The sequence below is a fragment of the Varroa destructor genome, unplaced genomic scaffold (genome assembly GCF_002443255.2).
Source record: "Varroa destructor unplaced genomic scaffold, Vdes_3.0 BEIS01000004.1, whole genome shotgun sequence".
NCBI classification, from domain to species: Eukaryota; Metazoa; Arthropoda; class Arachnida; order Mesostigmata; family Varroidae; genus Varroa; species Varroa destructor.
In genome coordinates, this window is record NW_019211457.1 from 7002189 (window position 1) to 7027177 (window position 24989).

The following is a 24989-nucleotide window of genomic DNA, read 5'->3' on the forward strand; positions in this document are numbered from 1 at the left end:
CGGCAGCTTGAAGAAAAGTGACCTGCTTTTGCATTCCACGATGAGCAATGCCATTTGTACGGCTACAAGTTCCATTCCCGCCTGCTCCCAACTGCCTCGGGTCTTTGATGTCGGCCGTACAAGATAGCTTGTTGGAGCTATGTCTCTGATCGAGAAGTTTTGTGCGGGTAATGCTGGACGGTGTGAAGCAGTTGCGGAAGAAAGCACGCCAATGTCGATTTATCAATGCAACAAGATACGAGACAATGTTTAGGAGCCCTGTAACCTGTGCTAGTTGCAGACGACATTAGTTCTTAGGTAAAACACAACCCGTTTTCGTTGTAAAGAAGAGACATTGTATTCTTGTAAACGTGCTGGCCAACTAGGATTTACAGAGCGCGAACAGCAATGGAACATACGGCAACGGTCGCTCAGATTCAGAGTTTTACCCTTTTCGTTTACTGCCTTAATTAAGCATTGCTTGAGATAGCCGGCCTCTTCCAGCACCGGATAAAATATGCCTGAACCTGCTTTTGAACGCGTGCACAGCTACTTACTGAAAGCATACACGGTATTTGGGCCGTATTGCCCTTATCTAGGATATATAGAAATTTTGTTGTTGACAAAAGGCCTCGTAATGTTGACATCGCTGTTGTATGGAAGCCATTTTGACCACTACCACTTCGAGGTCAGCTTCAACCTAGAAGGAAAGAAGGGTATTTCTCCCACGGAATATGCGGATGTAACTGGGTTATTAAACTCGGTGCCGATTACCATAATGGACGTAGATCACCAACGGTTAGAATAGGATAGGATAGGCTTGCGTAAAAGTTAGCTCACTATACGTATGCATGTTGATTAATCGGCTACAATACGATAGTGCCTGCCTCAAGTGACTTCTTTGCAGCTTGCCAACATTTACGTACGTTGATCCTAATTATTTATTTACTTTTTTTTTATTAATAATTCATTTTTATGCTTCGATTACAGGACCAGGAGGTGTTGTCTCTGTGGTTAAAAAATCTCCACTTTGAGGAATATCTTCCGCTATTTGTTAACTCAGGGTATGACATGCCGACTATCTCAAGGATGACACCTGAAGATCTTACGGCCATTGGCATCACTCGGCCGCAGCACCGGCGCAAGCTCAAGCAAGAAATTTCAAAGCTAAACATTTCAGACGGAATTCCCGGTAAGCAGAACAAAGTTTGCTAAGACATTTCCCCTCGTTTTTATTTGCAGCCAAACTTAAACAGGGCATAGATTCATTTAAAATCAACTTTGTCATTCTACATTGTTGGTTTAATAAATTAACACGGATGGATTATCACTCGACGAGACATAAACGGTATAACCCTAAGTAGTTTCTCGACGCAAGTGTAGATCTTCGGTATGCTTTAATTTTATTCAGCCTTTTTTCGAAGGCAAAGCTTTGAATATGTTTTCATTATAGATTTTTCGATCGTCAATACTTCTGTGGTGCAGAACGCCTGATTCCTGCACGGAGACTGTTAGTGAATTCCCTTTAGCCACTTATGTTTACATCATCTTCGCCGTACAGGAAAGGACATTGTATCAAACGACGAACGGCTGCCGAGCCTAGTCCTTCGAAATCTTTGCGTAGCCCACCATAGCACTGTTCTGTGGGGTTATTAGTTTTTAAACAACGGCGTCCCTACGTATTGATATAACCACATACTCGATAGCTATATATTTCCCCAGACATGATTTATGCGCATTTATTGAACTACACAGAAGCTAAGAAGGGAGGTAGTGACGGTTTGTAAAATAATTGATTGTGCCATTAAGTCACTGCTGAGCTATTTGCTGACATAACGTTCTTAGTCGATCATGGATCTGAGCATTGGTGTTGTGCAAAGGACCGACTTCGGGTCGACGCTAGCATGAGCGATACCGGCTGCAGCGGATTCTACGCCATCTTATGTCGTTAGCATCACCCCTCATGTCTGCCCTACGTCAAAGAAATTATTCGGTTTCGGCAGCTTTTTCAAAGCAAGGCGACTAACTGAGCGAAGATATATTACCTGAAGGGACTAGCAATACTCATACGCTGCGATTGTCATTGTTGCATCGTGATGCGCTTTGAGTGATTTCTAAGGAACTCGTTGAGGGTAGTAGGGATGAATAGTTAAGTAAAGACCTCGAGTCACTTAAACATTAAGAGCCATTAAAATGTAAACGGTTAATAACGTTGCGTTTTGAGTACGTTCAATGATTTTCGATTTATTCCTGTCTTTGTTATTATGATCTAAGCATTTTTAGAACAAATATTTCCATGTTCTTAGCTTTTTTTCTATTGGAATTATAATAGGCGATACGAACAATGTCGTAGCTATCGAGTTTTTTAGTACTGTTGATTTGTATGACATTCAGTTGATTTTGAACAGCCTTTAAATTGATCTTTTTTTAGCTCTAATAAGTCCGACCCGAAAGAGTCTTTAGACCAACGCCAGCTACGCTGCGATACTATTTGTTGATATGAAAGCACCGGCTCCCTATGGCACCCTACTTGTTTCACTGCCTCATGCCGTAGGCTTTTCCAACGCGCAGTGAAGCTGATGCGACGCCAATCCATTATTACCGACACAAGCCACGTTGGTAGATTTTTCTTCGATGGGCTGGCCGTGGACGACAGATGACGAACGAGATGTTGTAGCGTGCTTTGCTGTCGATGGTGTCGTGGGGCGGAAACGCACTCGCGCAGAACCACTACCCTTTGCCTGTTGGCCGCCTTACCATGCAGTTCTCTCTTGTTGGGGTTCGATTTACCACGCCCCGTGGCGGACGATATCGTGGGGCGATGTGGCGCAAACCCCTCTAAAGCGTCCCAAGGGACCCCTAGGAAATGTTTAACGTAGCGAAGGTGTCGCCGTTTATTTAGGTTCAATAGCATCTAACAGTCTTCCTGTTAGATCCGTCTGGCAGGCTTTGCCCCATTGTTGGATTAGGCACTTTTTCCGCGAGTCAACCCAGCGAACAAAAATTCAGTGGGCCAAGCCACGTAGTAGATCATGGCTGACTTCGATGAGCAAGTGTTTCCCAGCAAGGTTCAGAGCGTTCCGTCGGGAACACCCTTCTGCGTCGAAAATCCGTCTTGACTCCTAGCTGATAGTAAAATAGACAGAGAGAAAACAAATAAAGAAGCTAACTTGGAGAGAAGCGATGAGCCGCTTAAGTCAGAAAGGCGTAATTTAATCCTTACCGTCTTTGCGCGTATACGGGATTAGCAAACAGGCTACAACCTATCTGTGATAAGGTAAAATATGCCCGGTAGAGCTGGGTGCGTAATTGCGACGCCCAGACAATACAACGTATGCGTATGAAAAGTTTCACGAGGAGGTGTCGAAAAGTTTAGAAGCATAAAAGAACTATGTGAAGGTGGGCTGTGAATCTAATTGATTCTAGATAAGAGAAGAAATGATCCAAGCTCATTAAGGGAGCAAACGGACGGAGTAATGAATATACTATAGTACTAATTAATAACTACTGCACATGAATATTTGTAATAATTATACTTATTGTTTTCTTTTCTCTCAGACCAAGCTGCGAAGGCACACATTCAAGAAATGATCACCTCAATCACAGGAGACGCTACTCCACGTTGGTCCAACGCCTTAATTGATTTAGTTTCGAATCATCACTCAGTTAGCAGTTCTCTCGCCTCGAATCAATCGCCATTGTTCTCTTCGCCATGCCTCACTTGTATTGAGGCCTATTTTTACCTATCATTTTATAAGCACCTTACGAGGGTAACATACATCAGCATGTATCGAGCGACAGTATTAAGTTTCTGCTACTACCAAACGCTCCTTTATTGTTTGCCTAATCGGCTTTTGCTGACAACGTCTATCAGTGCTACTACAGCCTCACAGACTAAATTGGACCTATCGTCATGAATGATAGACAGCGATGCTTCTACACTCCAAGCCGGTAAAGGTAACGAGACAAAGAGAAAAAGAAAACATTGAAGAACATTTCTGCTCGACTTCACACTTCGAGGACGCTCACTAGTTTTACCTTCGCCTGCTTCCTAAGTAAACCGAAGGTAGCAAGGATAAGCGGCATATCTTCAACAGTAGTTGCAACGATGTTGTGGGGACGGAGGAATAATTACAAGCAACCTATACCAATGACAAGGGGGTAGTTAGATGTTTCTATGAAAATCAAGATGACAATGTTTCTCGTCAATGTAAGGGCCTCGATGTTAGGATCCTTTAGAAAACCAATGTCAGTGAAGGGTTATGGTGTAGCTCTGTGATTGATAGCAAACAGTGTTAAAGTACTGAAATAAGTATAATGTTGTCCTGGGTTAAATTAGAAGAGACTAAATATGTCTAGAAAACTGGGCATGTTGGCAATCGAGTGACAATGCGCGCCGAAGCTACCCAGGAACTGGTAATCTTGGATTGATCACCTGTGCTAACTGATATACATTCAATTTACTCCGGTGTGAAGCTCGTAAAGGCTTATAGGCTGAACCCCCGTTAAGGCACGACATAACAAAAGGAAGTTAGGTAGCCACCAACTTAATCTAACATAAATTAACAGTAACAACTATAAGACGCACATATTATCAGTTATGCTATTTCCCCTAATTAATAATATCGTTCTATAAAGTATCAAAGAAAATCGTAAATGTACACCGTTCACAGATCGCGACGTGTGCGGTGACTATCATAAATTACATTTATTATTACGCCAACCAAGTAGCTTAGGAGCTATTGAAATGGCAGCATTTAAACAGTGCTTCTTTAAAAAGATTTCGACACTCGCTTGTAACAATAATAATTTCGAATTTGGATAAGTTACATATTTCCTATGTCGACATGTTTCACTGCTCTGTATAGATAAGAGCAGGGCTTTGCTTAACGCTGTTGTTGGTGGCACAAGAAAGAAGGAATCATATCAGTATATTTGTCAAAAACCTTTAATTTAGAGTCGTAAAAACTCATTCATTCTGAAGGAAATACCAGTTTGAGACTTCATTGTCACGTAGTACTACGAGATGGGTTTACATGGGGCGGAGATTACGCCATATATACGTATAGCCTTTGTCTTGCATAGCTCCAGCTTGCCCTGTGTATCGCCGTTGCTTGGATTTTTCGTAGGAGAAATTAAATACTAAGAACTGCGAGTAGAAAACTCTTTACTAGCTAATGAGATTACAATATTGCAAAAACAATAAATGAAATCTAATTTTCCGCGAAAATTTTTTTCAGATTACAAACCAGATAATCTGTTATTATGGCTCAAACTTCTTCGACTCGACGAGTACGCGCCAGCATTGGCGGCCCAAGGATACACGAGTATTGACAAGCTTGTTGCAGAGCTCGCGTGGGAGGATCTTGAAGAGATCGGCATTTTGAAACTCGGTAAGTAGCGTTAACATAGCCTGATGCGCTGGTCAAGCTTGCCAAAAATCCTTGCTTATTAGTAGATCATAGACTAAGTACTATCTATCTCGAATTGGAAGTAGCAGATGCTGCAGACTCCCCCGAGCTAGTGCAATGATTATGGGTTTGTCTACTATTAAACTTAAGAGTACGAGAGGCAACCAGAGCTAGAAACCGACTGTAGATAAATGTAAATAATGTATTACTATTTAAATAAAGTGTAAGGGGAATAAACTTAGTAAGTGGATCAAATGTAAAAAAAAAAGTGAGAAAAAGGTGAGAAGTGTTATTTCTGTATACTACGCTTGGTAAAAGCCAGCGATTCGGACGCTAACATTTGTATCATTCAAGTCAACGAGTTGCGCAGTCAAAAAAACATATGCCGTTCGTCACCCACCAAGTAATTGAATTGTCTAATCAATATTAGAGCCCATGCCATAGAAACCATTTATATACGCAGAGAAATAAATCTAACGCTGTCGGCAGATATTCACTGGGCAAGAACAGTACTATAAAAAAAAGTACAGGCCCTTACCCCCTAATCCATTCACATCGTTCATGGTCTTTTTCATCTTGTTGATAACAACAAATAACCGTTTGTCACCGTAATAATACAGCTCGGGACTTTTCCCATTCCACTGGGTGTAATGTATGGTACTCCCGCTTTCAATCATTGCAGATCCATTTAGCACAATTGTATGTTCCTCCATCCTGTATAATCGTGTGCCGAAAGACAATAGTGACTAACACAGATACACATCGCTTGGAAGCCATTTATTAAGCAAAAGAGCTGCTTCTACATAGGGACATAGGCAAAGGGAGACTAGAGGCTGAAGTGAGTATGCTATTGTTTTGCTACTCGTCTTTCTCTCGACCTAAATCTGGAAATGGGGAGGCCCACGCAGGCCCTTGAAGGCCCTTCACAGAGCCTTCGCCAACTTGGTATGGTCGTAGTAGTAACATACAATAGTAGGTTATACTTTGCTGACAGATAGAAGAATTGAGGGGCCGCTCATTGGCGCAGGTCGGCCGTCTAGGCCAGCGCAAAGGCACCACTGCACAACTTTCACAGATGGACAAGGACTCTACGGAGTGAAGGACGCTATGATTGAGAGATTCGGAACAATCAAGTATTGGCCGTTCGTTGTTAACGAGACGGCACAAACCCGCAGAACTCATATGGGTCCGTTTCCTCGACGGTTACGGCCGTTATATTAGATCGGGTAGGACTGTACTCGAATCATAATGATAGAGAGTCGTCCAACGGAAAGCGATGAAGCAGGTGCAAAATAGCATATGGGAATAGAAAGCTGGTTCGAGAAAGGACGGATTTGAATAGGTCGAAGGGTGGATCTTTCTTGCCTGCTCTGCATCGTCTGGGTACGTGTAGCAAAGGAAAAAAATGAGATATAACAGGGTCACTTTAGATCATCGGGCGTGGAGAGAAAGCGAAGGAAGCTACTATAATATAGATAGAATTTGATGTATTCCAGAACAAGTTTGATAGCACATTCATTGCTGGGTTGATGTGAAGTTTAATTGAACACATTATATTTCGCGATGTCAATTATTTCAGGACATCAAAAGAAGCTGATGCTGGCGATTAAGAAGGTGAAAGGCCAGAAAGGTCTGTACGGATCGCTTCCGGGAGCTGGTCAAAGTGGTGGTGTGGGTCAGTCGCTTGGGAACAACAACAATAACAATCAAACGCCGATCATTGTGACACGTCACCCGAGCCTTGACATGGGCAATCCCCATGCAAGACCTATTACTGTCCGTAAGTATAATATAAGACAGGTTAAGTTGTTGTGCATAGGGGAAATGCATTCGAAGGGTGCTTTAGCTTTTTTTAAATAAATTACACTTCATTTTAATGACACTCTAAACTTTTAATGCCATTAGTTTTTTTAGTCCTTATCTTTTTAATTAATTTACTTAATTTTTTTTGACGACTTTGCTTACTCTTACGCAAGAACAGGTGTTAAAAAATATTTCTTCGGTGAAACATCAAAAATACGCTCCCGCCAGAAGGTCTAGCCGAAGTGAATTTTGCTGGAGATACGTCTATGCTTCGATCACCGTTATGCATTCGATAAGACAGACGGCTGGCTGGCTTCCAGCATGAAATGAAGTCTGTCTATAGCCGGGTTTCGAACTTAGATCACAACAAAAATGCTGTACATGTCTTATTTTTTTCCGATAGACCGATGAGACGGCATGGCAATCACATGCTATCATAACTATTTGCCAGCACTATAATTTGAATCAACGGTGACTGCACGTTCATGACTACCATGACAACGCACTCCATAAGATGCCTATTAGCTATTCAGGCCACACTGCCCCTACTTCTTCTTGCCTGGCAACTTAGTGACTCCATGACGTCAAAAATCACCTCCATAGCTTAGTTCAATGCCATTATTAGCAACGTAGCACCCTCGAGAAACAGATACTTAATAACTAGAGTTGTTAGTCAATATTTTTTGAACGATCGAAGGTATCAATGAAACTGTGCCATAAGCAACTCAATTACAGACGGTAACGATAAATATAGAATAAAGCAATGCAGCCTTTATAGATTTTTCTTTGTTAAGCAGGACTGACTATAGTAAAATGTCATCATATGAACGTCTCACACTCACTTCTCTTCGTTTTCGTCCCATTTTTATAGCGGTTCCTCCGAACCAGTATGAGGCCCTAAATCAACCCGGCCGTATGGTGAGCTTCTTGAATAATCGCGGCGGAGCCTTGCGGACTGTAGGCTCAGGGAGCGACCTTCAGCGTATGGACAATGAAGACCAACAGCTTTATATGGCCCTCGAACTCAACAATCAGAAAAACCAGCGAGCAACCGGCCGGTCGCTTGAGTCCCTGCAGAATGACATGTATACCTATCAACAGTAAGTTTCTAAAAGCTCGAAACTTTTTCGAACTTATTAGCGGAATTTAAGCAGTTTTCAGTTTGAAAATTTAAAAAAATAGCGGTGGTATCCTGAATCTTGACTTACAAGGGCACCTCGGCTGTTTCTTGAAGGCACTCTAAACCCCGAAGGTTTTAGTGATTTGCAAACGAACCTCATGTGAAAACATGGCTATGCACAGTTTAGAACGAATAAGCTTTATTTTCCCTTTTATTGCAACCACACAACAGAAAAATTGCTGAGAAACGTTTGCCTTTTTTATTCGATCTTTAATGCGATAGTACTGTTCGAATGTGATGCCCGCTAATATCTGATTGCCATCGCTTTCAGGCAAGATTTAAACGGTGGCAACAATTGGCGAGCGAAGCAGTTCGATCACCAAATCGGCACTTCTTATGAACCTATGGAGGGTACTGCGACGCTGCACCGTCCCCGTGGCTTGGTCAAACCCCGACCTGTGGCTAAAGTAACTGGAACATCAACGACTTCGCTGCGAGACACGCTCAGTGATGAAGACGCGGACGCATTGTCAACGAAGGACACGAGCAATTTGAAGGGGAGCACCAACGGTCAATCGACTAACGTCACGACCCCTGGCGCCATGTCAAAGCGTATTTTGGCACCGCTTCCACCCGCAAAGCCGCCCCTGTCTGCTGGAGTGGTCAGCGTCGTTGGCGTCGCCGCACCCGGCAGTGACGCATTAGCCGACACAGCGTTTGCCACATGCGTCCAGTCGCTTACGTCCCGTTTTACCTTAGCGACCCTCGGCGGCGATCGGGAGGACAAAGACGAAGCTCTTCCGGCGGTGCCGCCGCCAATGAATGCAACGCTGAGGAGCATCTCTAAAATCAACCAAATTGCCGCCCAGTCACAGACTTCAGTTCAACAACAGAATTCAGTTCAACAGGACTTAGAACAGCAACAGTCTCCGCCAGGAAGTGCTGCTAATTCTACCGGGAAACCGTCACATCGGGGAAGCGTCGAAGAGATGAATAAGGTATGGAAGGTCGAAATAGTTTTAGCATCAACACTGGACCAGAGGCAGAGAAAGCTGTGACTCTAATGGATATTCGAGAAAGCGCAAACTGCTGACTTAGGTCGCGCTTCAGTAACAAATACCTCGATGTGATGAACTTTGCCTGTGAACGAAATTTACACATTAACTGAAGTAACAAGAAACGCCAACAAAGCTGAAGGAAATGTATCGGTGGAAAATCAACACGACTCGAATTGACTCGATTCCGATGGGGTAACATGTATATGAATATAGATAGCCGCTTCAACCAGCTCCTCGGGGATTATTACGTGTAGTTACGTCGTGGTGTTGTTAGAAAGTCCTATAAAGTAATTGATGAGTTTACAGTCGTGGAGAAAAAGGACGATTTGTCCCACCTAGCTACTATGTATATGTTACAGCAATCGACCTAGAAATGAGACTTCCTGTTCGCCTATGTCAGCATTACACTAATTTCAGCAAATATAAAGACTTGTTTCTTCTTTCACGAGGCCACCACAAAGGACGTTAAGCGAAATGGGGAAGCCTGATCACATATGTGGTTAACTCGTTTCTAGGAACAGTATTCACCTTTGCTCTACATTTTCTTTGTCGTCCTTCCAATCTCTGCTCAACGCCAATATTTGGTGAATTGACGCCAAAGCGATTTATAATTACGCATATTAAAAGTTATCCTGATCGATTGTACGTATAGTACCTTAATATAATTGCTTAGCCGGATAAGCAATCCAGAAGTAAAATGTTCTATCTGATTGTGTATCATTGCAGCAGTACCGGTCTAGTTAGCGTAGTCTTCATCCATTCGCGTCTTGGTGTTACCCTCGTCACCATTATCCTACACTGGCGTGGTCACCTTCAAGCTTTGGTAGTTTACGCCTTGCGGGCCCCCATTAGATCCGCAGAAAACTCCTAGTAATCTCCTGATATGTTCGGGTACTGTTAATGCCCCTTCATTTCTTGCTATTGTTGGCGAGCAATTCTTCCTGTATCATATCTTTTGCATGGCGTTATATTCCATAACGCATCGACTAACCGGCCATCCATCCAAATAGGAAAGCTCTCTCGTCGTTGGTGATGATGGCGAAGTGGGATTTGCGGGAAGGAGTATCCCTTCTCTAGATATAATCTCTTCTTAGAGATTAGACGGGTCGATGGTAATGCAAGAAAATGTACCCGTTCGGAAACTCCAACTAAAGCGAAATGCCCTTCGAAGACAGAAAAAGGCATATCATGCAGGGACTTTGGACAGTCAGGAGTGTTTACAAACAAGCGTAGGGGCTTTAACAAGGGGGCCATCCTATAATCTAATCTGCTAAGTTGCCGTTTCGCTTGCTAGCAAAGTTGTTGTTCGACGTAGCGGCAGCTGCCTGATATAAGCTAGTACACGATATATCTGCGTATGTATATATATGTGACGCTAAGGGTTACTGAGCTATTACGCTTGACCGTGCACAAAACCCGATTACGTATTTGAGCCACGTATCAAATTATAATGACACAAGGACAGTCTCTTGGTACGAGCAATGGTACAGAATTACACAATATACGGTTTAATGTGCCAATTACTTGAAAGGCAACTGTATCGAAGGAATTTTCAGGAAAAAAACATCTGACTATATCCTGCAATGGCTAGAATTTTCCTGTTCTCATGATCTGTATAGCCCGTTAAGTTGCGTCAATTATATTTCGGTAATAGCAATATCACGACTCCTTCCTTGATTCTTCCATGCAACGTTGTTCAAATTGACTTTGTTTTTCATATTATTACAATGATATTACACAATATTTTGCCAGTTACCACTGCTGCCCTCGTACGTCAGCTGGTCTTTATTAGACGATACCATTAAGACCTAATTATATGAAGTCTTTACAACATACGTAGGGTCAAAATTTGTTGTTAACCTGTTGCTTTTATTATTTATTATAGGCAAACATGGTAGCGATGGCTAATGCACAGCAGATGACTGCTGGACTAATTACTGACCGACAAGAGCCTCCCTCGCCACCGCAGCGAGACTATCCCGTGACGCCAACAGGCCGCGATCTGGACCAACGTCGCTTGTCTTCAGGTGACAGCAGTAGTTCGTCTAATAGCAATAGCAGTCATACTAACAGCGGCGACAGCGCGATCAGCAAGGTCCACAGCAACGATAAAGTTAACGGAGCGCAAAGCTACCCCTCAGCTACACTCCATTCCCCGGCGAACAGTATTATAAGTCAAGTGAAAAGGCAGGGCTCAAACTCGAGCTTGACGAGCGACTGTGGGATTCCGTTCGCCAACGAGAACGTTGGTACAATCAAACAGAAACCACCCCATCCGCCAACCCCCGACTACGAATCACCCCTACAGGCAAAAGCTTCTACCCCCTCCGGAAATCCTCTACTCACTAGCGCAGTATCAGTTGGCGCCACCACCGTGTCGACCAGCAACATTTCGAATGCAGCGAGTCCACCCCACCAACCGAACCCATTGTCTAGTACCTCATCCGCCGTCACATTTGAGATGTGCAGCACTCTTCCGCGCCGAGCGAAACCGGCCCCTGCGCCCGAGATGGGCGGCGGGGCCGCGTTGATCCCCAGCAGCAGTAAGAAGAGTTTCGCTGATTCGCCCCTGCTTCGTCGAAGCCAGTCGGCTCGAAGTCGAGAGCTTGCTCTTCCCGAACTTACTCCCCCACCGCCGCCAGCACCTCATCCGCCTTTGCCACCATTAGCCCTGATACGGGGAACTCCCAATTCCGTAGGGACGGTCGTCACAACTAATGGTCTCTCCGGCAGCAGCAGTAACAACGGTGGTATGCAGGCCTGTGAAACAGGTGGCGACACGCCGCACAAAGTAGCCGTTATCGATGACATTGAGCATATGCTGGCCAGCCTCACCGATCAGTTGGATGCAATGCTAGATCATACCGCCTAAGAATTGCGCTCATCCCTATCGCCAGTACTACAAATTAATGACGACTAAAAAGCAAATAAGCAAATCATGAATAAAGTAATTCTAATAAAGTATGTCTAGGGACGAATAAATTTTTTAGAACACAAACTGATACTACACCTGCAAATCACCTAAGAGCGACCCTTACACAATTGGTTTTTCTCTGTTAAAGGCATCTAGTGTCGCACTAGTGCAATAAGTAGGAAAAAAGATAAGGTTGATAGCTGTTTGGTCTACCTTCAGAATGGTGCCACAATATATAAAAAAAAAATCATCAATCGTTTCCTGAATTTGTGCTAAGGAAATTGTTTCCGGACGTTAAATTGCCAGGGGTGATAGTACAAGACTTGAGTGTTTTGAAGGCATGTGTTTCGGTAATCTATAGCGAGGTAATATACCTTTTCGATTATCGCCTCCGATAGGCAGTACAGAAGAGCACCAACAAACGGATGATTGATGAAATAGTGTATTTCATTTACGGCGCAATGAAAACGATGTGTTGTCTGTGGGTTGACGTAAAAAGCGTAGTTTTAAGCTATAAATAGTGCAGTGGTGTATCTTTCTATGATTAAGGATAACTTATAATGATCCAGGACGATGCTAACAACGACAACGCTGATCATGATAAGGATGCAGATGATGTTTCTGTCTTAGGCCAGACTAGTTCTGCATTTAACGGTCGCTTGCTAAATGGCAGGATACCTCATCGTGGGTTGCCCCACCCCTTGAAACCTTTATTGGCAACACGTTTTCTCCCTCTAACCCGTATCGTATTCAATCGATGTATAAAGTTTTCTGCACCATATGGAACGGCAGCGAGGGACAACAGTTTCGATTAACTGCATGTTTACTACTATTATTATTACTTTCCGGGAGAAGTTTCCGGGATTACCTGCAACGGCACCTGTGCAAATCAAAACGAATCCAGCGCAGGCTTCAGAATGTAACTTCATTCAGTAAAACAGAAAATACTGAAAGCCACATGTGAGAATCGTTGTAAAGTTAACGTATTGTGGAGTAATTACCAACACCGATCCATTCACACTTTTCCTAGGTGTGAACAAGTTATGAGACAGAATAATCTACTAATTTAATTTTCATAGTAGATTACCTTAAGCAATCGTTTTTGGTTTTCGGATCAAATCTTCGTTATCGTTATCAGTCTCGTTAATATGCAAATCGATGCGCCTAGTTAGATAAAAAAAAATCCGGTAGAGATAACATTTTCCAGAACAAGCTCATTAATTAACAGAGCTTCAATACTGGGCCAATATTAATCATGTCAAATGCTTGAACGGCGCACGTAAGTGCAGTCATTGTTATGGTATTGGGAAAAGTGCGTCACATCCGTGTCAAGCTAAATTAAACAATTATGTAGCACGAACATGTAGCCTATAGGTACGGCTTACTCTTGTAGTTACTATTTTCATTGTTGTGACATGTGTTAACGTAATCAAATTGTAGTACTGGAAGGAAACGACCTACCTCAAAATGTTGAAAGCAGTAATCCGTTGTTTAGATGTTGTGCGTCGTGGGGACAGGCAGCGGATATAGCAGTTGTTTACAACAAAACCAATTAACTGGCACTGCGAAATATTGGCTTCGAAGAAGAAGCCCTACTTTAAAAGCTAGAAGACAAATAAGAGCAGGACAATTTCTACATGTATTATGAGATATCTATTTGATAGTAAACGCACCCAAACACGGCTGCCTGTTGAGAGTTGTACAAAAATCACGTTAAATCCCTAGAAATTGCGTAGGCTTAAAGTGTTACGGGCTATAACAGTCGGAGGCAATGCCCAGCGGCAGTACCGAGCATAAAACATGTAGGTTATAAGCTACTAATCCAAGTAGATGATAAATGTAGAGAAAATCAGCTATCGAATATAAGGCAGGTAGCTCGAATAAATGTGGAAGGGCCACGGGTTAAGATAATATGAAGGGTGGGCTTCGCGAAAGGTGGGTCCTGCGATGAAGTGCTTCCAACGCGGTTCAGGTGTGAACAGCACCGCTATCATAACAGACCTGATTAGTCAGTCATAAGTAAGACGATTGTCAATATCATAAAATAAACAAGGTCAGGACCGAGAAATAAATAGGCAAAGAATCATAGAGGAAATATAAAAACGGTTAGAATATCTTTTGTAGTTTTATTGAAATTACAATTTTTTTTTCTATATGTTTCTCATCTTCGGTTCTACTTAGCTAACAGTAGATTTTCAGGGTTAGGCTGAAAGATCAAGACATCAATGGCGACGTTCTCAGCAACGTCTTTTAAGCATTCGTACAATTTAATCTATTTCTAAGAGTGTGTCTAAAGTAAAAATTAAAATAAGAGGCTCCTGAATAGAAACACAAATCCTATTTTTGTGTGTAACTATTATTTTCAATTTCATTATTTTTTTTGTTTGCTAGCAGTCATTCGTTTAATGTCTCGCCTCTTAGGGCCATCATATAGTCATCGTCCTGCTTGCTGCTCGACGTCGAACATATGGGAAGAGCATAAGAGGAACGGTCCTGACGGTGGCAAGTAATAACCAAAGTGACGGAGTCGAATAAATAGTTATGAAGCGAACAGAGCACCGAACATCCAACCAGGAACACCGTTGACAGAGGCGTACTGTGGCTGTTCCTGTTAAACCGAATACACCCTGCTCCGTTTCCCAGCCTACCCCCAAACCCTGCCTGCTATAACACCTCCCGTCCCCTTCTCCTTCTCCCTGAGGCAAAGTAGCTCACCGTTATCATCAAGAAAGACAGAGTGCATGGAGCCGAGGTAAAACAAGAGGGAGACGCGGCGCTCCGTAAGGAAGAAAATAAGTTTACAAAACAAGCAAGCTCTTTCCTATCCGCAGCCTCTTCGTTAGTTCGCGTTTAATGCGCAGTACTGATCTGCATAAATATAGCATAATGTCTGACCAAGTTAGCAGAAAGAACGGAGCGAGAGAGAGATAGATAGATAGATAGATAGATAGATAGAAATAGAGGGAGAAGAGGGATACGGAGAAATTGAGATAGAGATCGAGTCTGCTTTAGCACGCAGAAACATTGACGCAACTAACAACCCGTACGTAAAGAGAAATAAACAAACGGGCAAAGAACGCAACATCTTTGGTTCAAACAGAGACCCTAGCGTGGATTTCTTCATTCTTTCCGCAACCTGCTCTTGCCCCCCACAAAAAACATTTCAGAAGGATGTTTGTAGGAAATTGTAGAAAAGTATTATTTTACCCGTTCGAACGTACGGGTCCAACGTACATGTACCATAGTCACAAACGAGAGACGACAAAGCGAAGGAACCTATGTATAACGAAGTAAAAATGAGTATATAAACGAGCATTACATGCGCAGATTATACCTCGACAAAGGTTGAGAAAATCGTACAGATATGCCAATGAAAAAAAAAGGTTAGACGATTGATACTGTTCAACAAACAGCTAACCGATGACGCTTTCGTTTGATTCTATAGCAGCTTTACGACACAGACTGATGTTATCTGTCACTCAATAGAGGATGATATGAAAGCAGAACTAATAACACCACGAACTGTGTTGTTATGATCACTTTAAGTGCTCCTATAAGGATTACGTGTAACGTACAATCTAATTATATCGCGATAATTCTTATTATTAGTATACACCTGAGCGAATTTAGGGCGTAGCAGGTCCTTCGTTGAGTTGTGATAACCGATGTGAGAAATTCATTTTATAGCTGAAAGAAAAAGCGACCGTTAAAGTACGAAGTACCATCATAGTACCTACGTTATGGTGAATAATAAAGCCGGAGGGAAATATAGTTTTCCACAAAAAAGTTTTCAAATGTCCTTCACGCGACACGGGACATACAGCAAGGCCGAGCAGGTGAAGACAAGCCAGTGAGAGCTTAAGAAAAGGACATGTGAAGGAAAGGCCGCGAGTAGGTCATTGTTGACGGCGACATATTGAAATGCAAACATTGCTAAATATACGATTGACATGTATAGAGATGCATGGTTACGTTGATCTTCTCCGAATAATAGTAATAATCATCACGAAAATAAAAAGGATACAATTGTTCGAAGGCCAATTGATTAAGCGGGAAGCAACGATGGACTCGTCGCTTGGTAAGAAACGAACTTAGCATCCCCTCGCAGCCTACTCCACCCATTATAGATAAATGGTAATATAGTAATATATAATATGCATAGTCACTCATATCCGAGTCGATGCAGGTGTTTTGTAAATAAGAGGAACAAGTATTATTAAGGAGAAGCAACTTAAGAGATGATAGATATTTGCAGGATTACTATGTAATGGTGAAGATAATCATTATGATGATTATGGCAACAATTGATGTTAGTGCTATTACCTGTGGAAACTAGCAACCATTATCTAATATTAATATATATACATATAGTAATGAATATTAGGAAGAGCACGGTCGACCTTGGGTCAGCCATGACAGGTGGTAGTTTCTCATTTGTGGCTTTATACTATTTGTATGGAACTGGTGTTATTATTACAGATAACAATTATTATGTATAATTAATTTTATTACCATTATTAAGCTTTGCGACGAAAAGTTCACGGTGGTGACGATGAATGATAAAACTAACAATGGGTAAACAAAATAGCTAGCAGGCGTGCTAAAGAGCAGATTTCGCCATATTTAAAATACAAACATTGATAATTAACGGGTTGATTGCATTGTTAGAGCGATCTGTCTTGTCCTGCCTCTCCTCTCTGCAAGTACGTACGATACAGATATATTGTCATCGTGAGAATTCTATCGACTAAAATTGTAATTGTCTCTTTTCCTTTATAAGTACAACTCTTTATACATGGCACCCTTATACATTAGATGATGAAATGCTAGGACGAATCGGTGTGAGGCTCATACGATAATGGCGTATTAGGAACGTCGAAGAGAATCCAGTTCAATATGGGTTGTCGGTATAAAGCTAAACGTTCAATGATGAATCTAGGCAATGCAGAAGTGAAGAAAATAATAATGCCATCATACTGCTGTTAAAACGACAAGCGTTTAACGGTGACGTATACGACAGATGTATGGGTTAAGTAATGTGTCCGTTAAATAGGTCAAAGGCGGGCCGCGAGGGAACGATATAGACGATGGGAAAGATCCAACAGGATGTGGCAAATCAATAAATGTTGAAACGAAAGAAGGTGGTAAGGAACTAATGTTGCTGATAAGTCGAACAATGATTGCTGCGAAATAAAGAGTAATGGTATTATTGCTATCATATCATGAAACGCACTCCCTAATCGAATTCAAAGTAGCGCATCGATCAATCGGCAATAGCCAAACAGAAACAATCTACCATCCTCTCTCATAGGAACAACAATGGCGGATAGCAACAGTAACTGCAAGTTTCTTTAGGAAAATATACCAACGACGTAACTTGATCAAACTACTTACCTGCAGAGTTTATTACATCACAATATATTGTTATTATTATGTGAGGATAATCGAACTATTCATGTGGGAATCAGCAGGTACTCAATTTATGTACATACATACATACATACATACATACATACAGATATACCAGCACACATGCACAAAATGAAGCGAGACAACAAGAGCGCATTTCACAATGTCACGAATATTTAGATGATTACATGGCTAAAGAGAATTAGATTTATCTATAGATAATTAACTAATATTATATTGATAATAATCATAATGCGAATTAGTAACTGGTGTGAGGTTTAAATCGGTCAACCGGCCGGCTGTCTACCGAAAAATGAAACGAATCCGAAATTATAGAATTGAGCACGTCGACATTGCGTTACAAGATAAAAGGATGCAATCATACCCTCGTGCACGAGCATACAAAGACAACTGCGTATGGTGAGTCAAATAAAGGACACCACTACACCTCGCGACTTGCTATTAGATAGTAGACAGGCAAAGGTAATTTCTGGTCCAGCGGGTGGACGCATGGCACACACATGTATAACAGCGGGTTTCCTTAGAAGTACACATCGGAAACGGACATCGCCGGCAGAAACTTCAGCCTTGAAAAAAAGTAATTACTTCAACAATCGAATGAATTAATGGGCATTAACGCGAAGCAAATTATATATTGACAGCGAAATTGTATTGACTTTCCTCGAAGTAGGAATTGCTAGTGGAGATGTCTCAGACCGCAAAAGACACCAGCATTTCTCCCTGAGTTTGCTTCCTGAACTCTCAGTATAATAATGCCGGGATAGCCCGGGTATCTGGAAATTTTCAATTCGCCGTTATGAACATACACTATTGTCAATTAGACATTTTTCTGTGTATGCTTCATGAGAAATAGGTGACCATTTTTGCATTGTTTGGTAAGACGTCCTTCGGCGACTATCAAAATGCGCACCGGCATTTGAAATTCGATCAGCAATTCCTATAGTAAATCAAAAGAAGCAACGGTCACCAGCTTTTCTCACTTCAAATGTATGTATAGATAAAAGCAAACAAGGCTATACGCTGCTGTACCTATCATCGTTAGAGATGTAACAATGCACGAAAAATACCAGAGAATGAGTTATATAGAATGCGAAGTCACGTATACATACATACATACAGAAGGATAAATCTAATAAGCCATGTTATTATGTACCTTTTTTCTAATAAAATAAAATTCATCTCAGGAAAGGAAGCTCATATTCGTACAGACATCAAAACAATGTCACAATAGCAAGACTGAAATTGACAGAATTTTTCGATAGCTGATGAAATTTCGTACATTGATCTTCGTGTATGCATACAAGAATACCATAGAGCCAGACGAAACAGATACCGTTCTAACGAGCAAACAAAAGTTCAGCGTCTACTTCGGCGGAACGTACGACGAAACAGGCCACGTTACGTTCACAATGTAAGACGTACGCAAAAAATAAAAAGAGAATTATTAATAACGACAAGGCATCAAACATGATGAATTTCATCAATATATGGAACCCACATGCAGGAAAGGCCACAAAATGATCTGTTCATTACAGACATTACACACTATAAGTAGCATCGTAGTCGGCATGGGAAGTTCGGAGTTAAGTAGACAGTGAAAAAGTATCACAGGAACTGAAAAGCTCTCCGCTCGTACAATGCGGTCACATAATAAAAATATGCAAACCAACACCAAAAAAATGGAAACCGGCCGAGCGGTATCATCGAGTCGGCGTACCAAGTACCACAAGAAGAGATTTAAGTGCCCAACGTTAAATATGTACGGGACAAATGGTAAGAGCCAGAAGGTTATGATCATCTCAGTAGAAAGGAGACAAGCCGAACGAAACGATTGAGCTGAGATCTAGCGAAGCACTCACCCTGTACAAATGTACCTAGTTGAATTATATCTAAGTTCTCGATTAGAAATAAATATGAACATGTATTATAAGCTTTGTGATTTTTCCATGGCTAGTTATATCAGATTTGTCAGCTGTCATTGCTGAAAATCGGTACATGCATATGCGAAACAACTGCAACGAGCCTTTGTTTGTATACATCTTGTGCAGTTCCTGTATCAATGCTTACATTCTTCTATTTCCAGTTTCTAGATATTTTCGGTATTCTACACAGCGTTTTGTCCAGGACGTAAGAGGGCTAATCGATTTAAACCGATACGAGCCGACGCAACGAGGCCGAAGGGTTTGTCCGTCCACTCCCCTTTCCAGTTTTCGCGAAACCTTCTAGTCTTTGAATAGTATTTTTATGTACCAGGAGTAACGCGATATTATCGTGCTATTCTTAATGCTAGGTAATACACAACATAGTTCTAAGCTCGTTTCCAGGGTGAAATTTTTGTCTAAAGTGATAATAGCGTGTAAGAAAGCGTTTTGATGCTTCGAAACGAGTTGGATATTTTTGTCAAAGCTTCGTATTTATTGTTCGTACGGGCAGTGCTGTAGGCTGGATAAGGTCTTATCTTTCGACGATTATCTCGACAACGGCTGAATCGACAGATGGAAGTTTTTCTTAATGCGCAAAAAGTTCAAGCAGTTATTAGAAAAATAATCTTTGATTAAATTGACATAAATGCATTTTTCGGGTAGTTTTTCCGCTAAAAGTCCAAAGCACTTGTTCTAAAACGTAACACAATCAATCTCACCTAATAAATACAAACGAGCTGTCATAGGGGCGACGAAAACAAGTCAATAAATTTGAATCCACTCTCAGCTTTTGTGGCACCAAAATCGTTATTAAAAGCTATTTTTAAAATATGCTCCATTGCAACTGTATATATATATATATATGTTGCGTTTGTAGCCAATGTTATTTCTGCATCTGTGGAACAGTTGACCTGAACCGACATATGTAAAACTGTATATGCGGCCTTTTTGCTTTTTCTGTGGAAATCGACATATTTTTAAACAGCACGCAAACAGCTATCGGGGTATTGTCGACTCGACCGAAAATACGTTGAAGTAACACGTTCTATTGTAAAATTCGATTTTGTTTCGCTTGCATACATCACAAAATCCATTGCCATGCATTTACAAGACAGAAACCGTCGCCTATGCGTTATCCTTTCGCTGGTCATCGGCTTTACAAAGCACCGACTCGAATCTTCACTTCCAACTTGCCAACGAAACTATTTTTTGAATCTAGCTAATTAATAGGCCAAAATTTAGTTAGATAGCATAACAGCTCTGAAAGTCTGCTCATTCTATCGATTAAATTATGCCAGACATTCAAAAATATTAGAATCATTGATTGTTGTTTTGTCTCGGTGGATGTTTCGTATAGGAGTACAGTTCTTTGAACGAGTCGTCATCAGATGCCGTATCGAAAGGTCGACCACAGCCACCAAGCCTTCGCTTAGCCTCCTCGAAACGACGTCGTGCAGTGGCACTCTTACGCTGAGATGTCGTGACAACCGAATTTGATGGGCCTGATAAAAAAAAAAATGAATTTCCGAATTACCAAATAAAACTGAGTCGAGAACATTGATCGAAGAACCATTGTAGTACAATACATATTGTACAAGGACCGCAATGTAATTTTTTATGCTATTCGTTTTTGCTATCATCTACATGCTTATTTGCCAGTTCAAAGCCTATCATATTTTCAAGCTTTTTAATTCTCCTCATTGTCAAGCTTCACTCGTCCGTGGATGCTCGTAATCTTCGCAAATTTAACTTACAAACTAAGCTAAAGTCAAATTACTTTATTCACAAGTGATACACATTTGCCTCATAAACAATAGCAGTTTTAAGCCCGTTTCAATCAAAACATATGTTATATACATAGCATAGTCTGATTATTACGAGGTAGCAACATGCCAGGCGTTCCTACACAACATAAAAAATATACTAATTACTAGTAGTTCTTGAATGTTACTTCGATATTTGGGTAGGTAATATCGCTTACCCGCCTCGTCGCGTAACACCAGGCGGAACTTAGTGAGGAGATCGCCCAGCGACGGTGAATTGTCCTGGGAGGACGACGACGACAAATAGGCACCCAAAGGATCCAAATCGACGCAGGCAGCCTTCGCAGGAGCGGAACTGGTCCATTGTTCCTGTTCCAGCTTCACGGTTAGCGGTCCAACATCAGGGATGAGGATCCCGTCACCGAGGCCAACGGAACGATGCGGCCGAGTAGCATCGATGTTTTGATCACTCTACAGGATAAAGTCGAAGATACGATGCAAACGCATAAATAAAGATACAACAAAAGGAATAGAATGTCTAACTTTTTTTTTTAATTTTGTTAAAGTTAATCCAGTAACATAAATTCCATATAATGTTAGTGTACAGCTGGCTATAACTATCAATCGTTTCCTAAATGCACTTTTAAAACAAATACCATGTATCCGTATAATCTTATACGATATACTAGAAATATAAAAAGTTTAAGTAGAAATAAGAACAAAACCTAACGACCTAGCTCCCAGATAGGAAGTTATGGATATCTATGTATTTATCTTAGCTAACAAGAGCTAGATATCCGGTAACTTGATTACACTGGAATAAAGAATAATAAGCTAACATGTAAAACAACAGCATCGCAAAATAGCATAATTTAATCTATAAGCACTAGTTATTAGTAAAGTAATAGATATTGCAATTTGGTGTGAACTAGGTCAATAGAGCCTTGAGAAATCGTTTGAAGACCTAATCTGAAACCGAATTTTTAAATACTCATGCGGCATTTTGCTATCGTCGTATGGGACTACTCGAACCGCCGTGCTCCATAGCTAGTCCATATAAATCAAATATAAAAGCTACGAATTTTCAAAACGTTTACCAAAGTTAAGTACTAAGTAAGACAAATGTACTTCTCGTTCTGATTGACTAGTAATTAATTCATTGTCAAACTCCCCTTACAAGTTAACCACCAGACTCTTGACCGGTAAGTCATATGATATCGTTATAATTTCTAGAAAAGGTAAATGAATAGCTTAGATAAATACATAGCTAGGCAAAATGTGTAAAGATTTCTCTCTTCCTATCCTACACCTTACCATTTCTGGCTGAACCTGAACGGCCAGCTCAATTCCAGATGGTTCATTGTGCGTTTGTGTCTCAGCGTTTTTTCGCAAGGACAAGTTTTCCGCGACCTTAAAAACCAAGAAGTGGAACTATGATTTATACAATTTAATGATACCAATAATCATTGGTTCCCAAGGTCACACCGGCATTGTTGCCTACTATGGGCTACAGACATTAACTGATTTCAGCCTTACAGGTCAAAACAAGCAAGTTGATAAAGTCATATAACGTAGCAAATTTTGCTTTTGCTGCCATTAGAACGAAATAATAACATAGGACAAGTATAAGCATTCATGTTGGATTTTCTATGTTAAGATATCGGGAAACACCGATCCGAAAAGCAAAGGTCAGTATGCACGGAAGATGCTCCCGCAAATTCATAAATACACAGGTAATCTCTTATGTAGCCAGCGTAAAGGATATTTGCGTAACTAGCCTGCTGGACTAGCGCCAAAACGTCCTTTTTCCTCTTGTCTGCCTCGAAACATCGACATGGCGTCTCCTGTGCCGCTTGGACTGCGTATTTTCGCTGTTGCTGAAACTTCAGCACCTTGATTAGGTGCTCCTGAAGATTCTCCAACGCATCAAGATACTCAACAATTGGCGCAGTCATCTGCGTAGAAGCAACGTACTCATCAACGGCCTTCTGGAACAATCGAGAATATCTACAAAATATAAACAACATAATAGCATAAAACCTGTTAGATGGAAGCATGCTTGTATCATATTTGAAGGTTGGTGGTCTCGGGCTAATTGTGTCAAAATGATAAGTATTTTGACTTATATTCAATAAATCGTTCAACTAATTATTAAAACGAGAGATTATCGTCAAGACATATAGACAGATATTTACGGTAATAGAATGATTGAATAGATTACCTGAGGGCTGTCCTACGCTTATCCGCCCGCCCAGCACCTTGAAGCAGTGCGTATTCGCAACAATTTGCTCGCATTTCGTTTGTTAGCCGTCGAAGATTTGCACGATGTTGAACAGAGATCTCTTTGGCGCCTAACCGAAGCCTGAAGGCAACAATGTCAAGCTGTTGTGTATGAAGCCATTTTCTTTAAGTATACAAACACTGTAGTGAATTTGCCAAATAAACATCTTGCTGAATATGTGAAAATCCTTTGTATGCTGTTAAAAACGAAAAAAAAAAAAAAAAAACTCGCATGGCATTCCGTACAAATTAATTTTCTCATATGTCATACGTTGATAAACTGTCTTTGTCGGACGGCCGCTTTTTCTCGAAATTAAATTTTCTTTAAATTGTACTAGTTGCAACACCTGGTTTCCCTAAAAGCTTGACCCTGGCAGTACACTTCGTTGAAGTGAATTGATATATGCGTAACAAATACCCATGACCTGTTTCTCAAAAGAGATTAAATTTTAACTTATTAATTACCGTCTAAAGTTATTTTTAATTTGTACATAGTTAATATCAATAGTAAACAAAAGAGGGAGAAACAAGATTCGCCGTGTAAATGCTTTGAGTCTGTATTGTACCTCTGACGTACAGCCTGGTCCCTGCTCAAACGCGCTAAGGATTTGTCAATGACATAAAGTTCTTTAAATGTTTAATTGTTTAACAATATAGTATAAATTAGTATTATTTGCGAATAGCGTATCATAGTGACGACCTGACGGCAACTATTGCATTGTGTTGTTGATATTGTTCAGGCTTGTCTACGGACGTCCGCCATCTATGTGTATCGATAGCATTTGTGAATTTCATCATAATATCTCACGCTGCTGACTAGATTGATCCAACGTACCTCTCCTCTTTAACAAGCCACACACATTTTTCGAGCTGTAGCTCAAGAAGTTTACTTTGCTTGTCCATCGTAGCGAAGCTCACCAAGCCAATAATAGACAGACAGAAAATGTGCGTGAAGCAATTCTGCTAGAAGAGATATCACGCACTATTAGTTATTTGAAGCGGCGGGCAAATGAAACAATTCCAGACAGTATAGCTAACCAGTATCGCTGTCGATAAGTCCATGGCTCATAACAGCTAATTTTCGACTTGCTCCAGCCCATCTGAAGGCACTCTTCTTTACGCCAACTTAAAATTTGATACGAATTTAAATTCGTCCATATGGCCTCTTGCCGAATAGAAATTATCGCGCCTTGACCGCAAACAACATGACGCAGCAAACTGTCATGGCCGAACGGAGCCACGCGGGTCCACCAAACAGCCTCCACAAAGTTACTCGCTTTCGTAGCTACTAAACAAAATACTGGAACGT

General features: G+C 41.2%; 2 protein-coding genes across 5 annotated transcripts in view; one reads left to right on the plus strand and one right to left on the minus strand.

Moving 5' to 3' along the window:
* The window catches only part of LOC111249932 (uncharacterized), a 390414-nt gene extending 372897 nt beyond the window's left edge, over positions 1–17517 (plus strand). For 2 of the 3 annotated variants that reach the window (XM_086987780.1, XM_086987779.1), the window contains 7 exons: positions 970–1171; positions 3538–3600; positions 5220–5372; positions 6970–7170; positions 8065–8293; positions 8645–9311; positions 11257–17517. In XM_086987780.1, coding sequence (XP_086843906.1) covers positions 970–1171; positions 3538–3600; positions 5220–5372; positions 6970–7170; positions 8065–8293; positions 8645–9311; positions 11257–12243 — 2502 coding nt within the window. In that variant the 3' untranslated portion in view covers positions 12244–17517. The remainder of the gene's footprint in view (positions 1–969; positions 1172–3537; positions 3601–5219; positions 5373–6969; positions 7171–8064; positions 8294–8644; positions 9312–11256) is intronic. The other variant, XM_022804407.2, reaches the window with a different exon arrangement.
* Positions 17518–20107: 2590 nt separating this feature from the next.
* On the minus strand, positions 20108–24912 carry LOC111249933 (uncharacterized). Of its 2 annotated transcripts, none has more exons than XM_086987781.1 (6): positions 24516–24912; positions 23622–23877; positions 23179–23407; positions 22715–22810; positions 21619–21871; positions 20108–21139 (listed from the first exon to the last, which is right to left on the minus strand). In XM_086987781.1, the coding sequence occupies exons 2-6, from the start codon at positions 23693–23695 to the stop codon at positions 20955–20957; spliced, it is 837 nt and encodes a 278-aa protein (XP_086843907.1). In that variant the 5' UTR covers positions 23696–23877; positions 24516–24912; the 3' UTR covers positions 20108–20954. The 2 variants fall into 2 exon arrangements, with proteins under 2 accessions (XP_086843907.1, XP_022660150.1); XM_022804415.2 differs by having other exon boundaries at positions 23622–23762; positions 24516–24908.
* Between the last annotated feature and the right edge of the window lie 77 nt (positions 24913–24989).

Coding starts and splice junctions, on each gene's coding strand:
- LOC111249933 (XM_022804415.2), bottom strand. CDS start 24,583: ATGGACAAGCAAAGTAAACTTCTTGAGCTACAGCTCGAAAAATGTGTG. Junction 23,408..23,621: donor AAGCGTAGGACAGCCCTCAG/GTAATCTATTCA, acceptor TATATTTTGTAG/ATATTCTCGATTGTTCCAGA. Junction 21,140..21,618: donor GGTGTTACGCGACGAGGCGG/GTAAGCGATATT, acceptor TTTTTTTATCAG/GCCCATCAAATTCGGTTGTC.